The 25,821-nt window shown below is 46.3% G+C and overlaps 2 protein-coding genes across 4 annotated transcripts in view; both read left to right on the plus strand.

Annotated features, from left to right (window-relative positions):
* LOC143935838 (NXPE family member 2-like) overlaps nt 1-8,138 on the plus strand; it is a 40,449-nt gene extending 32,311 nt beyond the window's left edge. The window contains exon 5 of the mRNA XM_077459961.1: nt 6,808-8,138. Within this exon, the coding sequence (XP_077316087.1) occupies nt 6,808-7,343 (536 nt within the window). The 3' untranslated portion in view covers nt 7,344-8,138. The remainder of the gene's footprint in view (nt 1-6,807) is intronic.
* LOC143935837 (NXPE family member 4-like) overlaps nt 1-25,821 on the plus strand; it is a 101,117-nt gene that overhangs the window by 46,947 nt on the left and 28,349 nt on the right. For 2 of the 3 annotated variants that reach the window (XM_077459959.1, XM_077459957.1), the window contains one exon: nt 21,795-21,948. In XM_077459959.1, coding sequence (XP_077316085.1) covers nt 21,906-21,948 — 43 coding nt within the window. In that variant the 5' untranslated portion in view covers nt 21,795-21,905. Of the gene's footprint in view, nt 1-6,809; nt 6,936-21,794; nt 21,949-25,821 lie in introns of those variants that run through there. The other variant, XM_077459958.1, reaches the window with a different exon arrangement.

The following is a 25,821-nucleotide window of genomic DNA, read 5'->3' on the forward strand; positions in this document are numbered from 1 at the left end:
AAGGGTGAAACCTCATCCTTGATGGCACCTCCACACCCGCAGGGCCGCCTGAATGCCCTCCTGAAGCCCCAACGACCAAAGGTCAATGCCCACATCCGTAAGATGGACCCCATCCTTCCTTAAATAAAGGCCAACATTGACCTCTAAGTCTCTATGGCGAATCACCATCCCCCCTTTTGCCAAAAACCTCCCGACCACCTTATTGATTCTAATCCGTGCCTTGTTGAGTCTGTACACAGACCGGGCCATGCGCCAAGTTGTCCGCGCCACCATGTCTGACCACAGCAGCAACGTGTCCGGGAAAGCTGTGCGCAGGTATACCAGGTCCGCCTTAATATCCGCGATCAGGTCCCTGACCGTACGAACACCCAGGTCGTTACCTCCTGCATGCACGACCAACACATCCGGCGGCCTGTCCAAACCAACATATCTCTCCACTTCTGGGACCACCCTGCCCCACATCATACCCGGCCTACCCAGCCACCGGATGGTCGCCTCCCGCCCGGAGATCCCCAACTGTCTCCCACCTGGTCTGGCATCCCCTCTCCTGGCCCCCCAGCACACATACGAATGCCCCAGGATCCAGACGAGGCGCGGAGGCCCTCCATCTGAAACAACAGAACAGAACATAGCAATCACTCACCAACCACTGTACAAAAAACCCCCCCTTTTTTTTTATTTAATTTTTTTTTTTTATTCACAAACCAACTGCGGTCTAACATAAGTACGGAATCGTCTGGATTCCCACCTCCCCAGCCTCCGCACGTCCGCTTCATCCAACCCGCGTCTGGCGGCCTCCGTGGCCGCCCCGATACGGAAGGAGTGGGAAGCGTACGCTGCACTATCCAAACCCAACCCTTGCAAGCATTGTCGCAGTACCGCCACAAACTGGTATTTGGACAAGAAAGACCCATCCGCATGAACCAATAAAGGACCACCCCCTGCCGGCCTTTCCCGAACAAAGCTACCAACCGCCCGAACAGGGCATGCCACACAGCCCGGCAACGCATGCAACGTCAGACGAACCCCCACACCTCGTTGGTCCGTTTTCGACCTCCTCAACAGCACCGATACGGTATCGTCGAGCACTGCTACATCCTGCGCCAACAAACCACCCCCGACCGCCTTGGAAGGGCTCACCAATTCCCCGATCCTGAAAGCCCCAAAAAACGCCAGCGAAAAAGCCGCCAAAAACAACAACCCCTCAAAGCGCGATGAACACACCGATCCCAATTGTGCGCACAACGCCAAAAGATTTACGAAAGTAATAGGCCGCCGCGCATCCTGACATTTATGCTCCAACCGATATCCCTTAACAGCCTGTTTCACCCAAAAATCCTTCGTCCAATCCACCATCCCCCGCAGCTTGAACCAAAACGCCAACCCTGTCAATTTCCTATTTATGGATGAAACCGACTTCCCCTCCTCCATGTTCCTGGTCACCCAATACAACACCAAAAGCCTCATCTCACGCTCCTCACCCCCGACCTCCGCCTCCCGGACCAAAGCCAGCCATTCCAACCATACCTTAGTATAAGCCGACCATGTGGCCGCACTTAAGGACCGCCGGATCCATCCTGCGGCGATTCCAACGCCAACTCCCAAATCCAGCCCGGGCAGGGGACTCCCTCCTCCGCGTCCGGCGCCAGAGTCCTGAACCTGTCCCACTGGAACCGAGACAAAGAATCAGCCAGGGCATTATCAACCCCCGGGATATGCACAGCAAAAAGCAAAATGTTCAACTGCAAGCAGCGCAACACCAACTGCCGCATCAGCCGTATGACGGGTTGTGAAGACGCCGACATGCTGTTGATCACCTGCACAACCCCCATATTATCGCAATTGAGCCGCAATTTCAAGTTCCGGCAAGCCCGCCCCCACAGTTCCAAGGCCAGCACCACCGGAAAAAGTTCCAGCAGCACCAAATTCTTAAGGAAACCCGCCTCCACCCAAGATCGTGGCCACGGCTCAGCGCTCCAGTGACCTTGAAAGAACGCTCCGTAGCCTGTGGATCCTGCGGCGTCAGTAACCAATTCCACGTCGAAGTTACTCACCGGGCCCGACATCCACACTGACTTGCCATTGTACTCGGTCAGGAATCGATACCACACCAAAAGGTCTTCCCTATGCTCCCTAGTCAATCTGATAAAGTGTGTAGGCGACCGCACCCCGGCCGTGGCCGCCGACAGCCTGCGACAAAATATCCTCCCCATGGGAATGATCCTACACGCAAAATTCAATTTTCCTAACAATGATTGCAACGCACGCAACCGAACCTTCTTACAACCGTGAATCTCCCGAATTTCCCTCTGCAAGTCCCTGAGCTTCCCCTCCGGCAATCTGCACTCCATCGCCACGGAGTCAATCACTATGCCCAAGAAGCTCAGCTCTGTACGCGGGCCCTCCGTCTTATCAGCTGCCAAAGGCACCCGAAATCTCTCCGCAATGTGCTGCAACGTGGACAGCAAAATCGCACACACATTGGAAGAAGGAGGGCCCACACAGAAAAAATCATTCAAGTAGTGGATGACGGAGTCAACACCAGCCACGTCCCGAACCACCCACTCCAAAAAAAGGAGATAAACGCCTCAAACATCGCGCAGGAAATGGAACAACCCATCGGTAAACATCTATCTACATAAAACCGGTCATGCCAACAACAACCCAGCAAATAAAAACTATCCGGGTGAACCGGCAAAAGTCGAAACGCAGATTCCACGTCAGACTTCGCCATCAATGCCCCACGACCGTATCGCCTCATCAAACGACGTATACGACACCGTACAAGCCTCCGGGTCAATGAAGTCATTCACCGACCCCCCCTTTGGGAATGACAAGTGGTGAATCAACCGAAATTTGTGAGGCTCCTTTTTGGGAACCACCCCCAACGGCGACACCACCAACTCGGCTAACGGTCTCGTCGTAAAAGGCCCCGCCATCCGCCCCAAGGCCACCTCCTTCGCCAGCTTCTCAGAAACCACCGCCGGGTGCTCCAAAGCCGACTTCAAATTCCTCGCCAGCGGGGGCACCACCGATAACGCACACGGGATCTTAAACCCATGCCGAAAACCGACGTAGAGCAACCCCGCTGCCGCCCTATCCGGGTACCTATTTAGGAAAGGAACCATCCTTTCCCACATCACCGGCGTCGTCCCTCTTGTGCGAAGGCTCTCCGGCACGTTTTCCCTTCTTAAAACACCGCGCGAGTGCGTGTCCTCCCCCGCAGCCCGAACACTCGTGTTTGAACTTGCAGGCACCACCAAACTTGCAGGAGCCCTCGTTGAACTGCCAACACACTCCCCATTTTTTCCCGAAGAGTGGCTACTCCCGGCCCCCCCTTGAAATGGCCGATCAGGGGTCCTTGCCGACGCCATTAACCTCATCCAGAGGCTAATGTCCTTGTGGTCCCAACGCAAGGCAGGTCGCACCGCCCTGCGTTGACGGAACTGCTCGTCGTAGCGAAGCCACGCCGTGCCACCATAAACCCTATGGGCCTCCCCAACCGCGTCCATGTAACAAAATAAGGCCGAACAGTGTTCGGGGCTCTTTTCCCCGATGACGCTCGCCAAAATAGCGAACGCTTGTAGCCAGTTAGCAAACGTGCGCGGGATTAAACGGTACCGACGCTTCTCTTCATCCTCCTTCTTCGTATCATCAGGCTTAACCCTATCCAGGTTGAACTTTTCCAGGGGCAAAAGGGAGAAAATCTCCACATACTCCCCCTTCCAGATTTTGTCCCTCACCTCCTGTTTTAAATGCGCCCCCAATGGTCCCTCGAAGCATACATATACCTCGCACCGAGCCGCATCCGCGATCCTCACAATGTCCGACCTCGCCGTCTTCTCCGTGCCCGGCGAATCCGCCGTACTCACCTTATCCGAAACCTCCGGCGCTTGACCGCCCACGGGTATCGCCCCCGACCCCTCACTGAGCACCCCGTCGGCGACCCCAGGAGTCGCCCTGCCGGCCTGTTCCACGCAGTCGACACCTCGCCCCACCACGGGATCCAGAACCGGGTTACCAGCAAAACGGCCCACCAGAACCCGCAAACCCTCCAACAGGTCCTGCAGCTGGCCCCGCGCCACCCCGTCGGGCACACTCCCGCCCCGCGGCTGGGCAGAGGCAGCCAGCGGTGGCGCGGGAGACCCCGTCATCCCCCCCCCCACCGACACAGAATCCAACAAACCCCTCAAAGCAGTAGTGAAAACAACATTGTCGGTCGACTTACCGGGCTGACTGGGCGGACTCCCCACAGCCGCTGTTCGGACCTCCCTGGACGTGAACGGTCGACTGGGCACCTCCTCCTCCTCCGACAGCTCCCCCTCCGATCTGCTCGCACCGGCCAAGTCCTCCGCACACGGCGACCCCCCTGGTGAGGGGTCCCTGGAAGGCGGGCTGCTCCACACCCCTCGTTGACTGGCGGCTGCCCCCCCCCCGCTGTCCAGCGGGACCGGCTGTCTCTCGGCTCTGCTGGCAGGTGGGCCGCTCTGGGCACCGCTCCTGCTCCGTGATGCCCGCCCCTGGTCACCTGACAGTCTCTGCCCCCCCTTCCGGACTGGCCCTACCCCCGCCCGCTCGGCCCCCAGCGTCTGGCCCAACGCTGCTCCTTCCGTCAACCCCCCGCGACCCGTGCAGGGCTGCCGGGGGGATCGTCAAAGGTGGACCCCTGGCCGCAAAAGCACCCTTCCTGGCCGTGCCATGAGGAGCCCGTTTGCCCGCCCCCCTCGTCTCCCGCAGGGCTGCTGACGGAGTAACTCCGGTCCTGCTTCGGACATCCGCAGCCGTGCGTCCATGTACATGAGCCGCGCGGGGGGTCCTGCCGTCTGCCCCCCCCCCGCTACGTGCAGAGCGGCCGGGGGAGACACCCCCGCGGAAGTCCCCTTGCTGACGGCCACCCTTCCGGCATCCGCAGGGCGCCTGACCCTCCATCTGGAAGCCCCCCCGGCCCCTGCAGGGCTGCAGCATCCAAAACCACATGTGATGAGGTCCTGCTCGGGCCTGGCAAAGGCCCGCCATGTAACTCCGTGGCCCCGCCCCCTCCCGCATGTCCACGGCCTGCAGGCCGCCCAAACCCCTCCAGATGTAGTGGCTGGCTCCTCTTAGCAGGGGGGAAGGAGTGCTCCCCCCGCGGGCTCCTGAAAAGTCTTGCAGGCCCCCCCACCGCCCCAGGCGAGTACCTTGTCGGCGGCCGGGAAATCCGTCCACGTGTCGCCAGTCCGCCGCCATCCGCGCCTTCTGGCCGTTCCACGGACCCGTCCAGCGCCGCCGCCACCTGCTGGTGCAGCTAGTCCGGTCCCCGAGACGATGCCGCCGCCCGCAGCCTCTCCAGAAGCGCCTCCACATCGGCCACGTTCGGGACGAAAAACGAGGAGCAGTGAAAAAACTGCCTCCTCGTGTCTTCCTCCTTCCGCACTGCCCGTTCCCGGCTCCGCCCCCTTCCTTTAACTGGCCGCTCCCCTTCCTTCGGCCCTGCCTCTCCCTTCTAAATCCCACCCCTAAACACACGGTCATGCCCGGCCCTCCTCTATCCATCCCTGCGGTCCGTCCCGCTCCGGTCCTCTCTTTCTAGAAATAAGTAGGAGGTCTCAGTGATGCTGCCTGTGAGTGATCCAGCTCTGCCTGGATTTATGCCAACTCAGATTTTAATTATTTTTTTTTGTCAGTGTAGGCAGCCAGGCCTGCTTGATTTTGTTTCTCTCACACCTAGCACACTAGAGGGTGCTACGCATCAGATCTTCTGGATTTCCGCCAGTCATAGGCTGTGTCATACCCCTCCAGTCTCTGGCCACACGGGCTGCTCAGATGTGATAGGGAGAAAATGCTTAGCATAGAATCTCACTGAAAACTGAGCATGTGTAGAGTTGCCACCACAGCTGCAAAATCCCTAGCTGAATTGGGGACGTGGACAGAAGGGAGAGATTGAGAGCAGCAGGAGCAACCAGGTTTTCTTGCAGAATACAGAAAGAGAATCCCATAGTGACTGAGCATGATCACCATGCAATACACCATTTTCTGATTAGTTTTGTTATGATGTGGGGTTAGTCTGGTCATAAGGAGAAGATTAGAGGGGGGGGGGGGGTGGAGTATTATTTATTAACACTAAAACCCTGTGCTAAACATTACCAGTTTTAAAGTGCTATGTGCCTTTACAAAATGGTAGAAATAGCAAATTATGGCTTGATGTTTTTTTATATTGAATAAATTTAAGTTTATCCCTAATGAACTGCTTTTTTTTTTTTTTTTTTTTTTTTTTTTTTTTTTAGTAAAAAAGTTTGGAAGCTTGGAGCCTTCTACTTAAAGGAAAAAATAAATTAAGTCAGTCAGCAGCTACACATACTGCAGCTGCTGACTTTTAAGTCTGATACTTGCCTGTCCCAGGGTCCAGCGCTGTGGGCACACGAAGCCCTGTTTGTCTCTCACCCCCCCCCCCCCCCCTCTGTGGCGCCGGCATTGTAAAAGGCCGTCCGGCTGGGGCTCCAGAGCTGGCCCCCCTCGTGCCGTGACTAGCCGGGCAATCATCTGGGACATGTGACGTGTCCCAGATTGCCGAGAGGAAAGTGGGAGAGGTGATCTCCCTTCCGGTGCACTGGGAGGAAATGGGAGCTGGGAGGGTCCTGGCTCCCCCTTCAAAAAAAAATGACATGCCAAATGTGCCATGTCAGGGGGTCACCTTCCTTAAAGCAGAAGTTCTATTTTTGGGTGGAACTCTGCTTTAATGAGAATTCTAAAACTATATCATTTTGGTGTATTTTTGCCAAAGTCTGTTAAAAAAATAAAAAAATAAATTGCCTTTTTAATATCTTTCAGATCTGAAATTTTTTGACACCCACAGACCTGGTTGGCACAAGACCCATATGGCATACGACTTGCAAAACAATATCTACATTCAATGGAAGAAACATGGACATCCGTTTGTAGCTCCAAACTTCTACAATGTGAGAGATCACGCCTACATCAGCAATGAACTCGACCGGCTTGCTGGTGGCTCCAACACAATTGTTGTGATAGGTGTAGGACAGCACTTCCGACCCTTTCCCTTGCCCCTTTTCATCAAAAGACTTCTCAGCATACGAAGTGCCATAGAGAACTTGCTTTTACGAAGTCCGGATACAAAGGTTATCATAAAGTCTGAGAATACCAGGGAGTTTGAGCAAGATGTTGAGCGATTCAGTAATTTCCATGGTTATATTCAGTACCTCTTATTAAAGAACATCTTTAGTGGACTTAATGTTGGGATAATAGACGCTTGGGACATGACCACAGCATTTGACTCTAGAAATCCCCATCCACCAGAGCCTGTTGTTAAGAGTCAGATCAATTTGTTTTTGTCTTATGTCTGTTAAAGGAGAAGTTTGGGCTCAGTTAAAAAGGAAAAAAAAAAAAATGACATACTCTCCTCTTTGTAGCATCAGTGTCGCACTGAAGCTGTCCCATGCCACCTTTGAGTGATCAAATGATGAGCACTCAGGTCTGCTTGTAGGTACAACTGTCAACTCTTCTTCTCCAGACCTCACTGGAATGCCAGGGTAAGAAGGAGGGCCCTGTTTCTCGGCTATGGCCTGAAAGGTAGGGTCAGTTGTCAAGCTGGCAGCTAAGTGGATCCTTGCAAGGTGACGGTATCTCTTAAAGGTTAGGGTTAAGCCTAGTACACACGGGTCAAATGTCAGGCAACATTGGCTCGCTCAATAAAAGTCCAACATTCGGCCCGTGTGTATGGCAGCTGGTCCGACAGAAGTCAGTCAAAGGGTCTGATGACTGGCTCCCGATCAGTGCTCTAACTCAATGACTGAGAGTGATGACCAGAGTGTTGGGGGGGGGGGGGGGTGTCCCTCTGTCAGAACACAATAGAAAAGCAGGGGAGACCGCAGTAATAACTTTGGATTGTTGGTATAGCGGCTCCAACCTGATCTGACAGTTGGTGTGTACTAGGCTTTGTGAAGTGAAATGGTTAGATGGCACATTAGGTGTTAGATCAGATTAAGGGTCAAAGTGACAATAAACTGTTTAAAAAATGTATGTGTGTGTGTGTGTGTAAGAACGTGGCAAAAGAAGGTTGCTATGTTCCTACATACAGTGGGACCATAAAGAATAAACATAGCCACACTCTAACAGAAGTCAGATCACGGCAAAAACATTTGGTGGAGGCTGAGAGCAACAGAAGGCACTTTTTTTGAGTTAAGAGTACATACGGTACTTGAATAGAATATACACTATATTACCAAAAGTATTGGGATACCTGCCTTTACACACACATGAACTTTAATGGCATCCCAGTCTTAGTCCGTAGGGTTCAATATTGGGTTGGCCCACGCAGCTATAACAGCTTCAACTCTTTTGGGAAGGCTGTCCACAAGGTTTAGGAATGTGTCTATGGGAATGTTTGACCATTCTTCCAGAAGTCCATCTGTGAGGTCAGGCACTGATGTGGACAAGTTAGCGTAGCTCGCAGTCTCTACTCTAATTCATCTCAAAGATGTTCTTTCAAATTGAGGTCAGTGTGCAAGCCAGTCAAGTTTCTCCACCCCAAACTCCCTCACCCATGTCTTTATAGCCCAGGCTTTGTGCACTGGTCCAAATCATTTGGTGGAGGGGGATTATGGCGTGGACTTGTTTTTCAGGGGTTGGGCTTGGCCCCTTAATTCTAGTGAAGGGAACTCTTAAGGCGTCGGCATACCAAAGCATTTTGGACCATTTCGTGCTCCCAACTTTGTGGGAACAACTTGGAGATGGCCCCTTCCTGTTCAACATTGCACAAACAAGGTCCATAAAGACATGGATGAGCGAGTTTGGGGTGGAGGAACTTGACTGGCCTGCACAAAGTCCTAACCTCAAAGGAACAGAACACCTTTGGGATGAATTAAAGCGGAGACTGCAAGCCAGGCCAACTTGTCCACATCAGTGCCTGACCTCACAGATGGACTTCTGGAAGAATGGTCAAACGTTCCCATAGACACATTCCTAAACCTTGTGGATAGCTTTTCTAGAAGAGGTGAAGATGTTCTAAGGGTGGGCCGCAGCGGTGCGCGTGGAAGCCCCGGGCGAGGACTCAATATTGAATCCTACGGACTAGGATACCATTAAAGTTCATGTAAAGGCAGGTGTCCCAATACTTTTGGTAATATAGTGTATATTCTATTCAAATATGTACTTTTAACTCAAAAAAAGCTGGCTTCTGTTGCTCTCAGACTCCAAATATTTTTGCTGTGATCTGACTTGTTAGTGTGGCTATTTTTATTCTTCATGGTCCCACGGTATCTAGGAACATAGCAACCTAGACTATGGGATGTGAAACGTGCATAGGCAGAAGAGTCAGTGACCGCTGTCCATTCTGCTCCTCCAGAGCTTACTGGGACACTAGGCTGAGGAGTAGGTGGTGCAGCTGCCTTCAGCTTACAGCTGTGGGATGAAAGGTAGAGCCAGATGTCAATGTGGATCTTTACAATATTATCAGGATCCTTCCTCAATCTGGCGCAACTCTGGCGTCCCCATAGTGAACAATTGCCTGCTATTAACTGACTCTGGATTACAAGAGAATAAAAGTAAATATATTCCTGTGACCCTAAAGAGAAGGAGAGATGGTAATACTTTTCTATTTAAAATGTTTTTTGAAATGTATGTTTACATATTTTGCACTTTAAATATAAAAATAATTCATATGAAAAGTTGAAAACCTGGCAAACGGTGAAGAACAGTTATATAGTATGGCTTGATTTACAAAGCCCTGTGAGATAGAGCCAGGTTGGTCATATTCGTTTTCTCTACTACAGATACAGCGGGGAAAATAAATATTTGATCCCATGCAGATTTTGTAAGTTTGCCCACTTAGAAAAGACATTAAGGGTCTATAATTTTTTTTTCATCTGTGTATTTTTAAGTGGTAGCTACAGAATATCAACCAAAGATCCAGAAAACGCACATGATGCCAATGTTAAAAAATGAGTTGCAGTTCACTGAGCAAAATAAGTATTTTGATCCCCAAGCAAAACCTGAAAACATGACTTAGTACTTGGTGAAGAAACCTTTGTTGGGCAGCACAGAGGTAACACATTTTTTGTAGTTGATTACCAGGTTTGCACACATCTCGAGAGGGATTTTGGTCCACTCTTCTATACAGATCTTCTCTAAATCCTTAAGGTTTCTTGGCTGTTGCTTGGCAAATCAAAGTTTCAGCTTCCTCCATAATTTTTTTTTTTATAGGATTAAGGTCTGGAGATTGGCTAGGCCACTCCATGACCTTAATGTGCTTCTTCTTGAGTCACTCCTTTGCTGCCTCGGCGGTATGTTTTGGGCCATTGTCACGCTGGAAGACCCATCCACGACCCATCTTCAGTGTTCTGGCTGAACAAAGAAGGTTCTCATCCAAGATTTTACAATACATAGCCCTGTCCTCTTGGCTCCTCAATGCGGCAGTGTTGGCTTGTACCTTTTAGCAGAGAAACGCCTCCATGCTTGACTGTAGGGATGGTGCTCTTCGGGTCATAGTCTGCATTCTTCTTCCTTCAAAAATGGCACAAGAATGCACATGTACGGGCCCCCAGAAATATGTAAAATGGGAATCCCACCAGTAAAAGATGTAATACTCGCCCTATAGGTAAGGTGGTGTTGTCTAAATGTACAGTATCTCACAAAAGTGAGTACACCCCTCACATTTTTGTAATAATTTTATTATATCTTTTTATGTGACAACACTGAAGAAATGACACTTTGCTACAATGTAAAGTATTGAGTGTACAGCTTGTATAACAGTGTAAATTTGCTGTCCCCTCAAAATAACTCGACACACAGCCATTAATGTCTAAAACTCTAGCAAAAAAAGTGAGTAGCCCCTAAGTGAAAATGTCCAAATTGGGCCCAATTAGCCATTTTCCCTCCCCAGTGTCATGTTACTCGTTAGTGTTACAAGGTCTCAGGTGTGAATAAGGGACAGGAGTGTTACATTTGGTGTTATCACTCTCTCTCATACTGGTCACTGGAAGTTCAATATAGCACCTCATCGCAAAAAAACTCTGAGGATTTGGGGGGAAAAATAATTGTTGCTCTACATAAACATGGCCAAGGTTATAAGAAGATTGCCAAGACCCTGAAACTGAGCTGCAGCACGGTGGCCAAGACCATACAGAGGTTTAAAAGGACAGGTTCCACTCAGAACAGGCCTCGCCATGCTTGACCAAAGAAGTTGAGTGTACGTTCTCCGCATCATATCCAGGGGTTGTCTTTGGGAAATTGCAGCAATGCTGGCAGCACTCATACAGTTGAGGTTGAAGGGAAGGGGGGTTGGGGGGGTCAGCCTGTTAGTGCTCAGACCAAACGCTGCACACTGCATCAAATTGGTCTGCATGGCTGTCATCCCAGAAGGAAGTATCTTTTAAAGATGATGCACAAGAAGGCCCAAAAACTATTTGAAGACAAGCAGACTAAGACCATGGATTACTGTAACCAAGTCCTGTGGTATGCTTAGACTAAGTTGAACTTATTTGGTTCAGGTGGTGTATATTATGTGTGGTAGCAACCATTTGAGGAGCACAAAGACGAGTGTGTCTTGCCTACAGTCAAGCATGGTGGTGGGAGTGTCACGGTCTCGGGCTGCATGAATGCTGCCGGCACTGGGAAGCTACAGCTGATTGAGGGAACCATGAGTACCAACATGCACTGTGACATACTGAAGCAGAGTGTCATGGTTATGCAGTGATCTTCCTGTGTTTGCTTACCTTCCCCCATGTCTTCAGACTAAGAAGCCAGCCACTTCCACCTGGGGGTTTTTATAACCTCTCCTCTAGGCATGGCTCCACCCCAAGCCCTATCAGGGAGCCCTATATTAACCTGTGCACTGCAGGCCTCAGTGCTGATCAACCATTGTGTATCAGCTTCCTGTTTCCTGCCGTGTGCTCTGCTACTGGTTTCCGTTACCGACTTTGGCGTGTCTTGACTATCCCTGCTTGCCTGTGACCCTGACCTTTTGGCGTGTACCCGACTATGCTTGTCTGCTTGTGGCCCCGACCTTGGCTTTGTTCCTCACCATCCCTATTCTCCTGTTGCCTACTGTGGGTGTGAGCTGGGGGACCCTGGGGGTCGCGACCTGGAGCCAGTTGCAGCCAAGTCCATCCTTACCACTGGAGGCTCTGGTGAACACCTGCTGGCTCTTGGACTCCGCGCCCCAGGGAATCTCACGCTCTATCCCCAGTGGGATCTGTCCCCTGTCTGCAGCAGTCAGCCGTAGGGTCCACAACCTTGCGGTGCACTCCGGATCCGTACGGTGTGCACCTGTCACCTCGCCTCAAGGTGACCTGACACAGAGCATGATCCCCCTCCCTTCGGAGACTGGGCCGCAGGGGAGTATTCAAACATAATGACCCCAAACACACCTCCAAGATGACCATTGCCTTGCTAAAGAAGCTAAGGATAAAAGTGATGGCCTGACCAAGCATGTCTCCAGACCTAAACCCTATTGAGCATCCGTGGGGCATCCTCAAACGGTATGAGGATTGCAAGGTCTCTAATATCCACCAGGTCCGTGATGTCATCATGGAGTGGAAGAGGACTCCAGTGGCAACCTGTAAAGCTCTGGTGAATGCCATGCCCAAGAGGGTTAAGGCAGTGCTGGAAAATAATGGTGGCCACACAAAATATTGACATTTTCTCTTAGGGGTGTGCTAACTTTTGTTGCCAGCGGTTTAGACATTATTGACACATTATTATTGTGTGATGAGTTATATTGAGGGGACAGAAAATGTACACTGTTATAAAAGCCGTATACTCACTACTTTACATCGTAGCAAAGTGTAATTTCTTCAGTGTTGTCACATGAAAAGATATAAAATATTTACAAAACTGTGAGGGGTGTACTTACTTTTGTGAGATACTGTATGTATTGAAGCAGAGATTTGCACTATACTGATTATAGGTACATTAATACTTTTGAACCCATGACAGTAGTAAGCAGCAACAACACATAGACACTACAGGAATTTGTTAATATCATTATTCTTTTTTTGGTTAGGCGTAGGTGTTTCTTGATTTTTGTATATATCTGACAGGATGGGATTTTTCTGATGCTGACTCTGCCCTCTTCTCTAAGGATGGGCCAAACTCTTTCGGGAGCAGTGATTTTAATAATGCTTAGTGAAACATTCCTTTAAATTTCGTACCTGGGGGGTGTCTATAGTATGCCTGTAAAGTGGCACATTTTTCCCATGGTGTTTAGAACAGTCCCTGCACAAAATTACCTTTCTGAAGGGGGGAAAAAGTCATTTAAAAGCACTAGTGACTATAATGAGTTGTCGGTTCCGGCAGTACAGATAAGTCATTGAAAAAATGGCATGGGATCCCCACAGTCCATTACCAGGCCCTTTGGGTCTGTTATGAAAATTAAGGGGAACGTCAAACCAAAAATAATTGCGTGGGTGTCCCCCCAAATTCCATACCAGGCCCTTCAGGTCTAGTATGGTTATTAAGGGGAACCCTGTGTCAAATTTTTATTTATTTTTTAAATGTCATAGGGGTCCTTCTCAAAATCCATACCAGACCCTTATCCGAGCACGCAACCTGGCAGGGCGCAGGAAAAGGGGGGGCAAGAGAGCGGCTGCCCTCCTGAACCGTACCAGGCCACATGTCCTCAACAAGGGGAGGGTGCTTTGCGGTAGCCCCCCCAAAACATCTTGTCCCCATGTTGATGGGGACAAGGACCTCATCCCCAAAACCCTTGCCCGGTGGTTGTGGGGGTCTGCGGGCAGGAGGCTTATCAGAATCTGGAAGCCCCCTTTAACAAGGGGACCCCCAGATCCCGCCCCCTATTTGAAATATTAACGGGTACATTGTACCCATACCATTCCACCAAAAAAAAAACCCCTAAGACACACTTTGGGACAAGTCCTTTTATTAAAAAATAAAAATGTCCCACAAAGTCCATTCATATTCTTCTCTCACTCCGCCGACGGACCTAAATAAAATAAAAACACGCAAGCCGCCATTGATCTGCGGCCATTGATCTACCTCCATGGGAGGCACCCGCCGTATGACGCGTCCTCGCAGGTGGCAGTTCCCCACCCCAAAGCACCCTCCCCATGTTGAGGGCATGTGGCCTGGTACAGTTCAGGAGGGGGTGCTCTCCTGTCCCCCTCTCTTTTCCTGCGGTCTGCCAGGTTGTGTGCTTGGATAAGGGTTTGGTATGGATTTGTGGGGGACCCCCACTCCATTTTTTAAAAATTTTGTCACGGGTTCCCCTTAAAATCCATACCAGACCTGAAGGGCCAGTGGTACTCACTGTTATAAGCAATATTTTAAATGTCATGAATAGTTTGTATTTGTGACCGCTTGCTTACTATTGTGATGCTGTGATTGTCTATAGCAGTGGTCATCAACCCTGTCCTCAGGGCCCACTAACAGGCCAGGATTTATCTATTAACTTGGGGAGATGCAGACTAGAATCCTGCAATCGTTGAGCAGAAAATGATATAACCTGTGATGTATTTCAGTTATCTTGCAAACCTGGCCTGTTAGTGGGCCCTGAGGACAGGGTTGATGACCTATGGTCTACAGCTATCACATGGTACAAGACCGCTGTGAATGGCCTTGTAATATGTGATCGATCACAATAGTAAGAAATCTATCATGAATGGAAGCCATTCATGACAGTTTTGTTTATATTAGCATGTGATCACTATAATTGGTCATAGACCAAAAGTGATAGGGTGATCCCATATAGAGATCCCTACAAATAATGATGGACTTTAAGGGCACAACATGAGACATATACAAAAAGAGCTTAAAAAAAATTACATTTATTTGAACAATTCATAAAAATAGGGAATACTAAAAAGTAGGCCTTGAGAAAAAGGCAGACAATTCACAGGGAGGAATAGCATATACGCCTTTTAAAATGAGCACTTTTGATTTTTCATGTTTGTGTCCCATAGACTTTAATAGGGTTTGCATGTTCGATAGAACTTTTTGCCTGTTCGCATCTTCTTGCGCGAACCAAACCAGGTTGATTGTCAACTCCAATCATTAGTGAAATAATTACCTAGCTACTTAAGAGATACAAAGCAGTTGCTTCCTAGGTGTCAGGAAATGGTTTGGGAGGAAGGGGACAGATGGATAACATGTGATATGTCCAGTGTGTACTATCTATACCACACAGGTTGCGTTTGGCAGCACTAGGGTTTTTTCTGGCCCATCAAAGTGGTTATTCCTCTACCCATAACATTTTGGAGTGTCTTGAGTACCTGCTCACACACAATTTATTTTCATTTCAAGGTAATTTTTACCTCCAGAGGTCTGGGGCTGCTATGGGAGCCCAGTTTTCAACCTCTCTCACCAACCTTTACATGGGTTGGTGGGAGAGGGTCCGCATGTTTGGAGGTTCAAATCTTTTTATAGCTTCTATTAAGTTTTATCGCCACTACATTGATGATCTGCTCTTCATCCGTTCAGGGGCTATGGGGCGCTTTGGAGGATTGTTTACATTATTTAAAGGATAATCATTTGAATCTGAAGTTCCCCGGACAGATGGATTATGATACCATTCCCTTATGCCCCGTACACACGATCTGATTTTCCGACAACAAATGTTGGATGTGAGCTTGTTGGCGGAAAGCCCAACCATGTTTATGCTGCATTGAATATTTTTTGTTGTCTGACTTTCCGCCAACAAATGTTGGCTAGCAGGTTCTCAAATTGCCCCCAACAAATGTTTGTTGTCGGACTTTTCGATCGTGTGTACACAGGTCCATCGTACAAAAGTCCTTGCATGCTCGGAATCAAGTACGAGCCGGAGATATAACTAGTGTTCGTAATGGAGATATCGCATACACCTTGTACATCACTATGTTCGTAATTGTTGGCCAACATTTGTGTGACCTTGTGTATGCAAGACAAGTTGGAGCCAACATCCTTCGAACAAAAATCCACGCTTTTGTTGTCGGAAAGTCCGATCATGTGTACGGGGCATAAGATGTTACTCTTCAGGGCAAAGAGGGACACATCATCTCTAGTCTCTATAGGAAGCCTCTCTCCAGCAATACTATTTTACGTGCAGACTCCGGGTATCCTGGTCATGTGACTCGGGGGAGATACTCATTGGACAATATCTTCGATTATGTAGAATTTGCAAAGAGGAGGGAGACATCAATAGAGAGACTACAGAGATGTGCAATAGATTTTGTCAACGGGGAGAAGACATTACAGAGAGCAATAGATATTGACATTAGAGAGCAATGGGTATTGCTAAAGGAGCCACCTATTACATGAGGGTCCTCACAAGACTGATCTTGATAACATTCCAGTTTTTTCCACCTCCTATATTTTAGAATACAATTCTTTTTTTTAAATGGTGGAGCGTTTCATTCCAATACTTTTATGAAGATGAAGTCTATGCCCAAATTCTTTCTAGAGGTTTTAGTTCCACGTCGGGCCCCGATGTGGGTGAGTAAATATCTGTCGCACAGTGATTTTTTTTTTTTTAATTTTAGTAGATCACAGAAAAGAACATGTTTGAATTTTGCTGGTAATTTTAAATGTGGTGTTGACAACTGTCCTTGTTGCCCTTATATTAGCAAGGGTGAAAGATTTAAATCCACTGCGAATAACCGAGAATTGGAAATTAGATCTTTTTAATTGCAAGACAAGGAATGTGATCAACTTCATTACCTGCAAGATATACACCATCCAATATGTCAGTAGGACAACTCGGAGACTGCGCAATCGCCTCCATGATCACATGTATAATATTGAAAGGAAACATGGTACAAATATCGCAATTTAGTAATGTGCATGGAGGTGACCCCACAGCCTTACAGATACAGGAACAGAAAGGGTGAGAGCTCTTAGCCCACGTACACACGGTCGGAGATTTTGCCAACCAAATCCGTCGGATTTTGTCCAACGGATTGTGTCCGAAACTGTTGCATACACACGGTCGGGCCAAGTTGGCGAAAAATCCGATCTTTCAGAACGTGATGACGTAATTTTGTTACGATGGGACTACATTCAGGCTAGTAGCCAATAGCTTTGATGTAGGAATTTGATCTGAGCATGCATGGCACTTGGTCCGATGAAAATGCTCTACACATGATCGGATTAGGTCCGTCCGGCCCAGTTGGTCGGGAAATATTTCCAACATGTTGGAAAATTGGGTCGGACGGAGATTCGAAAGGAATCAGTCCGATTCATACCACACACAGTCGGATTATCTGACAACACGGTCCGATAAGACTCATTCCGACAGATTCTCCGACTGTGTGTACAAGGGCTTAGATGGGTAGGTGACACATTTAGACTTCTTTGTAAATGTGAAGAATTTGGGATATTTCATATTCAAAAGAGAATCCCAGCAGGTCTTAACCCCTTCATGCCTAAGGCTAAAACAAATCTTAATGCCTAAGCTCGACTTTGCAACTTTGTCATGTATTAGTAAAACTGTACATATCATCACAACTACTTGGTGAATCCAGGTGGATTACACTACATTGTTTTCAGGACCAAGTGGGCTTTTATTTGGTGGTAAATGACAATGGGGATCTCCGGGGGTTTTTTTTTTATTATTTTTTTTTTTGTATTGTTGTTTATTATTATTTATTATAAATAAATAAACTGATGCACAAAAAAATAAATCCTGCCTTTTGACCCTGGCCTTGACCTTTTGACCCTTACTTGACCCAACCACTAACCCTGGCACTGACCTAGATCAAACCTTGATCTAGGTATTCTTTCCTTTATTTTTACTTTTTTTTTTTTTATTATTATTTATTTTTTACACACGCTTTTTTTTTTTTTTTCTCTCTCTCTCTGCAAGGAGAGAAAGATACAATCATTCACACACAAAGAGAGAGAGAGAGACACAGGGGCAGACTTCATAGCGACTGATCACTGTGGTAGCCAATCGGAGACTAGCAAAGGGATCAGGTGACCCGGAATCAAGAGTTCTGGGTCCCGATTGTTAGTACAGGGACTGGGGCTCTTGGTGAGTCCCTGTGCTGGACGCATGCTGTGTGGCACGCTCCCAGAACAAAGGGTGATATGCATATATGCGGCCCCAGGAAAAAAAGCCTAGTCCAGTAACATATATATGTGTTGCATCAGCGCCAAGGGGTTAATTTTAAATGGGATTTTACACTTTATTAAGATTATATTTGTTTTTGTCTTTTGCTGATTTATAGTTTATGATGATTTGGAATTAATAAGACATGCACTACCAGAATCTTATTCCAGGGTTTTTTGTACCATGTGCTTTTACCATATTTATTTGTATTGGTTTTGTTCTGTTTTTATTCGTGTTTTCATATACGAGGGCTCTTCAAAACATTTCCGCACTTTTTATATTTTTGTTGGAAAAGGGGAGGGCGGGAGGAGCCTTGCTGATGGCATTAAAATTCCAATGATGGTTGGAAAACGGCATCGCAAAGGAAGGTGACTATGTAGAAAAGTGATTTAATTTGTTTTTTAAATTCTCAATAAAAAGAGTAAACAAAAAGTGTAGAAACTTTTTGACGAACCCTCAAATTTTCTAATTGCATTCTTTGTTAATAATATGAACATGTGAGGAGGAGCTGGCAGCCCCGCTGATTGAGCACATCTGAACTGTCAGCTGATATGGTATTTAGGCGAGCATGTCTGCCAGTCAGGTTTTGAGAAAGCACTGTTAAAATGCAAAACGCGTTAACCTTCTTCCCTCCCGTGCCTGCATATTTGTCGTACATTTAATGTGTTTGTATAATAAAGGTCATTTTTGGGGGAATATTGTTTGAGAATGCAGCCATGCAGACTCTTTCTGTTTTTAGTGCTACACCCTAGTCTCTTGGCTCTTAAGAAAACGGGAAGGATTATGCTATTATCCCCGACCCACTGGCCTGTGCCTACCTTTCCCAGTTCAAGCTGGGACCTCTTAAGCCTCATACACGCGATCAGATTTTCCGATGGGGAAATGTGTGATGACCGGCTGTTGCTGGAAACTCTGGCCGTTTGTACGCTCCATCGGACAGTTGCTGTCGGACTTTCCGTGGACAAATGTTGGATGGCAGGCTTTACAATTTCCCATGGACAAATGTTTGTTGTCAGATTTTCCAAGCATGTGTACACAAGTCCATCAGACAAAAGTCGAAGGTACAAAAGCGCATGCTCGGAAGCAAGGACGAGCCAGAAGCGGTCGGTCATGTAAACTAGCGTTCTTAATGCAGAATTAACATTCGTGACGTGGCAAATTATGAAATCTTGAAATGCAGCGCACAATTCTCCTTTATTTAATGGGTTAATAATGAAGCTGCTTTGTTGGTGATATTGAAAACAAGTTTTCAAAGGCATTTTTTTTTTCTAGTGATATCAACAATAATATTATTATACGTGTGTGTGTGTGTGTGTGTGTGTGTGTGTTTTATCTTTTAAAAAAAATTTTGATGCAAGTTACCACAACACCATTATCCCGTAGTTTTCAAGATCAAAGATGCAACTATGTTGTTGTCCCTTGTCAATTTGACATTTTTGTATTTTTTTTAAATGTAACAGCCTACTCTCAAACTGTCGTTTGGAGTAAGACACATAGCCAAGTATTACTCACCACAATTTGTTTATTGTGCATTAAAAAAAGAAAACAAATAAAATTAGACATGCTATCTGCCAATAGAACTTAACCAAAAAGTGTATTCTATGCATCCAAAAATATAGAAAATTATAACATATCAAATCATTATTCAACCAAAAAATTTAATAAAAGCCTCATGCATGTGTCCTGCTTCTTAATATAGGGGGTCAACAATGGCAAGAGATGGTGAAAACAGGGGTTAGTCATCCAGAGATCATTCCAAAAAACATCCTGATTATTCTCCTGGAGCTCCCACAGCAAAGGCATAAGACACAATTGGTCACAATTTAATAAAGAAACCAATTTTTGGTCCAAGAAATCCTCCTCATCCTGTTCCTGTACTGGGCTTGGGTCAAAGCAATAACTCCAAGGCCAATAATAAAAAACACATTATCTGCTCCGATTCCGCAACATGGTTAGTTGAACAAACAACCATTTAAAAACTAACTGAAAAGTGTGAAATGAAAAAAGCGTGAATCAACACTTGGCAAACTTCTACTAACATGAAATTAGCAGAAGGAGCAAAAAAAGGGTGACGTCTAACAATTGAACTTCCTCTTTTTCGGCTCGTAGTATGTCTAGTACGTCACTGCGTTTGTGTAGCCGACAATTGTGTTCCGTTTGTTTGCAAGAGAAAATCCAAGCACACGCCTTTGGACAAAAGTAAATCCAATTGTGTGTGTACAAGGCTTTACAAGCATGGAAAAAATGTATTTTTTAGTTAGTGGTCATCTATTCCTACATCTTGTCCAGCATTTGTGGATATTTATGTACGGTTTGTGTATTAGGGATGCTGAGGCTTGAATTGGTACTATTCAGAGGCTTCCAAGTAATGGGGAAGACACAGATGTTATATCGGGCCCCCCACAACCCCCTTGTATAGAAGAGAAGTGATTTGTAGAGTAAAAAAAAACATTGTTTCTGCTTATGGTTGTACTACAAAGTTTCACCAATAGGTGCTCCCAAACTTTTATAGTTGCTGGCTAAAGGTAAAAACTGAGAAGAAGGGGTATCCCAACAAACATGAGATTTTAGGGATAGATGGGATAAGAGAGGTTGGGTTTAGATTCATCAGAAAGGCTAAGGCCATCCCTTTGAAGCTCAGGTCCCAGCTATTTAGTTGTAAGAGTCACAAGTGAAGTGTATTAATTTGTGAACATTGGTTGGCAGTGAATTAGATGTGAATCAGTTGTGAATTCCAGGCATTTGGAATGTTGCAAAGTATTGTTATCTATTGTTATACTTTTTATGGGAGAGACTTGCCTGGAGCAAACTGATGAAATTATCTCCTGTCTAGGCAAAGTCATTTAACACCAACGCTCAAGAACTGCTTTTTAACTACTTCACTGCTGCTGTACATTTAGAAACAGCAAAGTGGTGGATGTGTATTTCTGAGATGCTGTTTCTAAGTGGCACTTTAGAAATGACACATGGGTGGTCAGTGCGCCTGTAAATGGCTGTGACCTCAGCTGTAATCAGATGGCTATGATCACAGGCAAAGCGTCACAGGGAGCAGAGATCAGTGACACTGTCACTAGGCAGAACAGGGAGATGCTTGTTTACATTAGCATCACCCCGTTCTTCCTTCCCCTGAGACGATTGCGGGTATCCCCATGGCGATCGAGTCCTCGGGACCCGTGATTGGACTCACGGAGGTCTCGATGCCAGCGGCGCTCACGCGATGGCATGGCGGCAAATTTAAAGGGACGTACCTGTACGCCCATTTGCCTGTCCGTGCCATTCTGCTGACGTATATTAGCGTGCGCCGGTCGGCATGTGGTTAATTCCTTATTTATATAATCGTATTACAAATATTCAATACATTTACCAACTTGGTACAAGGTATATTAAAAAAACATACATTCCACTCCAGAAAAAAACACAGTAGTCGTGCACAAAGTGACAGATCATTATCTGCTGTATGTATTGCGCAAGTTACAGATTGTAAATAAATATAGCAGTTCAATAAAAAAAAAAAAAAAATATATATATATATATATATATATATATTAGCAGTATTGCACCGTGGCCTCAATAAAAGGTATTCTAAATGGGAGGTCATAACTGTTGCCTATGGGCTGGTAAGGGTAGTCAATTTAACTATTATAGAAATGGGTGATTATTCTATTTACATATTTTGATAGATTAAATTATTAATTTAAATTAAATTACATTTTTTATTTTTCTACATGACATTCTCTTTTTTTTCCACATATGTTTGCAGAGTGCAGACCAAGCTATACAGCGAAACTGAGAATTACAGGCATTGGTTGAAGCCATAGATATATATCGCTACCCCCCGCAAGGGACGCTGGATTTTTGGGTCCTCCCTCACATGCACAGGCCACAGACGACAGGAATTTTCCAACATTCACTCGGTAGGCAAGAACCAATCCAGGGTGTTTGTTTTGTTTATTAGGGGATGAACTTGGAGAAGGATGGGAAGGTATGGGATGCCCAGAACTGTAATTTAAATGCAAAAAACAAGGACTTGCTCATTTTTGTCTGCTAAAAGACACTTTGCTGTCCTCCCATAGGATAAACTGATAGCAAACAATATTGCAAAACTGAATGCAGATGCTCTCTTCATAGAAAATGCTAAACTGCTCTTTAGATCAAGCAAGAGGTGTAGGGTAGCTGTACTGGCTTTAAGTGTCTCTAAGCTGTCCCATTTAATAGTACACAAGCTGGGTATTGCACCTGGCTGCTCCTCCTCTATCAGGCTCGGGTGTAGTGGTTGAAGTTTGTCCCTTAGATGAATCCTGAGGCTCAAGTGACTTCTGCACAGACCTCCTGCTGAACAAGTCCTGGCCTTGGCTTCCAGGATCTAAGCCTAGCTGTGGCTAGAAGGGATATGAGTTTTCAGTGGCTCCTGACCTCTCTCTCTTTCTGGCTCCTTCCTTTTGCCCAGGGGCAGAGCCCCCTAGCAGAGGGGTCTCTTCCTGGCAACTGGACCATGCATACCACATGGCCAGGCTTCTGAATATTTATGGTCCATCTCTCCACCTTCTGGGCCATCCTCACCCAGTAATTGGAGGAGACTCCATATATTTTCAGGCTGCTCCTCCATCCTCTAAAGCCCCATACACACTATCAGTTTTTCTGCTGAGTTTTTCCTTCAGGTTTACCAAAACCATGTAGTGCAAGGGCCTGCCTGATTGCATACAAATTGAAACTTCTAAGGTTTGACCTCATATTATATGGTTTTGGTAAATCTGAAGGAAAAACTCATCAGAAAAACTTATATTTATACATTCTAGAACACTCCTGCAGTTCCAGAGAACAGAGACGTAGTCCTTGGAGCTCTGCCAGCTAACCCTAGAGAGAGCTGTTCGTGGATTTTGTTTTACTTTAATGCAGAGAATGCATTAAGGTAAAAAACCTTTTTCTTTTAGAACCAATGTAAGCCATTTATTGTAGTCCTGTTAATTATGGACTTCACTACACCAGGTCTGCTGGTCAGCATCAGATGACTCTCTAAGCCAGCCTTTCTCAACTTCTCACAACAGACAAATCTTTGAAATAGTTTTCACATCTCAGGGAACCCCTGCTTAAATTAACTAATTGGGGGTCAGTGGAAGGTATGACTCCTAAATTTAGTGGTCAGTGGAGTGAATGCCTCCTTGACAGTATTGGTCAAAATTCCACCCTACAGAAACTTAAAAGATCTGTCAAGGGGTGTTGGATCTGAAAATATGCAAGCACCAGCATATGGAGGGTCAACATACCACAGTTCAAGAAACCCATAGTAACCTTTATAGGAACCCCAGGATTCCAGAACCCTGGAAAAGAATGGCTGCTCTAAGTTTTTGCAGGTTCATATATTTTGCTTTGGCAATAGTCCAGGATTTCATAAGCCATAGCATTTATTACTCCCGGAAAACCCAAAAAATATTTTCATTGTACCTCCATAAATAAAGTGCATACATTACCTTATATAAAACAGATGTATACCCATCTCATAAAACGAGGGGGGGGGGGGGGTAGTAGCGTGAGGACAGTTGCTGAGGTTGTCCAAACACACTGTAACCCAACAAAAACTTTTGGTGACTATCTCAGTACTGATGCACGTTAATACATTTTGGTAAAAATTAAATAATTTGTTACATATAAAAAACATACATAGATCTCAATAGAAATTAAAGAAACGTATGCAGATACTCAAAGGCTTGCCCAAGAAGTCTCTCTTTCTCTCTTTCTCTCTCTTTCTCTCTCTTTCTCTCTCTTTCTCTCTCTTTCTCTCTCTTTCTCTCTCTTTCTCTCTCTTTCTCTCTCTTTCTCTCTCTTTCTCTCTCTTTCTCTCTCTTTCTCTCTCTTTCTCATTTTGAAATTTCCATACTTTAACATCTCACTACTCCATGTGGCATACCAGTAGCACTTATAACATAACAGTGCCACTGCCATCTATGACATCAGACTGTTCGCTACAGACTTGTTCCTGCTCAGTGACTCAAAGTATTAAACCCAGACAAGCAGCAAACGTTTTTAGAAGGAAGCCTTTTGGTTTGCATTAAAACAAAAAAAGCCAAATGAGTAAAAGATGCCCAGTATATTGATTGGATGCTATGGAATACTGCATTTAGCACATTGAATACACATGCAAATCACTAGATGCGACCCCCATCCCGCTGTGCTGATGTCTTTTTTGCACATATTGTAGTTACAGTAGATGTTAACATCTACTGTAATTCTTTCCCAGACACAAAGTATATAGCAGTCTTCTCCATGACACCTTTATGACTGTGACCATTGTAAGCAACAACTGTGACTTTTATTTTTCATTATTTGATAGTGCTGATATGAGGAGATACCCAGGGCTGTCAGATGCACTTAATGACATCCAGAGAAGTATAATGTATATATATATATATTTTTTCTTTTACAGCTGGCCATAAATTATACAATTTTCTTATTAATTTTCTTTCAGTTTTATCTCCAACTATGTAGTTCAAGAGTAAAGGTGGCCGCTAGCCCAATATATATGACAAAACAGCATATGTGAATGCAGTCACCGTCTCCATAAGCAAGTATAACGAAGTGCTCAAATTCTTCCTCCAGATCATCAAACATGCTCCACCACGTGCCAATAAATCTGGCACTCATCAGCCCAATCAGGCCAACAAGCGTTATGACGTAGAACCTGTCATCCAGGCAACTGTGGGGTTGATTTACTAAAGGCAAATAGGCTGTGCACTTTGCAAGTTGCGGTTGCTTCAGAGCGTAGTAAATGAGGTAAAGGTTCACTTTGCAAAAAATACCCAATCACATGCAGGGAAAATTAAAATGTAGGGCAGTGATGGCGAACCTTGGCACCCCAGATGTTTTGGAACTATATTTCCCATGATGCTCATGCACTCTGCGGTGTATTTGAGCATCATGGAAAATGTAGTTCCAAAACTTCTAAGGTGCCAAGGTTCACTATCACTGGCCTAGGCAGGGAGCTGCAGGTGAAATGGGATTTCCCATAGCCAGGCACACCAAATCTTCACAGTCATTTCAGAATCAATAAACAGTCTAGACATTTTTTTTTTTATTGATGGTATATACAGTAAAGTGTATAGGGATTGGGAGAATTATGGGATGCCCACTTCACTTCAACCAACTTCAGCGGCAACATTTCCTATACACAGTTTTACTTCCTCCAGCACAGTTGTTTGCAGAATTCCAGCTGGCACACTGTTTGCATCTAAGAAAGCAGGAACCCAAGGTCCCTTTAAGTGTGTAGCAAAATTACAGTGTCCAGCATAATCACTCCTGTGACTACTGATCCCAGCACCACCTCTTCAGGTGCTGCTGACCTGCCTGGCTGCAGCTGCCCCTTTCACTAGCCCTCCACAGTCTTCTCCAGACTGACACTCTCTCTACAGTCTTCCTAGACTGAACACTCCCCAGCCCACCTGACTGACTTCCCAGGAGAACTCCTGGATGTGTTCACTGCTTATGCTGTCTTCTTGCTTCTGTGCCACCAGGAAGGATTCTGCCATGTGTTGTAGAGGGTCCCTCCAGCACCCAAGCCCCAGGCCCGAGGTCAGTCACCCCCCCCCCCCCCCATCAGACTAGGGGGCACCCTCAAGGGCCCACGACAGCCTCCTCAGCACTTTGTCTCCATCTTCCACCCGACTGCCCCTGCTGACATGACTCATGCCTATTTATGAAGTGGTCTTCCCACTGCCAGCCCATTTGCTGGTAATTGACTGGGGCCCTCATAAATATGCCAAGAAGCTCTTCCTAACTTCCACCTACTACATCTG

The sequence above is a fragment of the Lithobates pipiens genome, unplaced genomic scaffold, assembly GCF_037356315.1.
Source record: "Lithobates pipiens isolate NorthernLeopardFrog02 unplaced genomic scaffold, aLitPip1_a1.2 Scaffold_28, whole genome shotgun sequence".
Classification (NCBI taxonomy): Eukaryota; Metazoa; Chordata; class Amphibia; order Anura; family Ranidae; genus Lithobates; species Lithobates pipiens.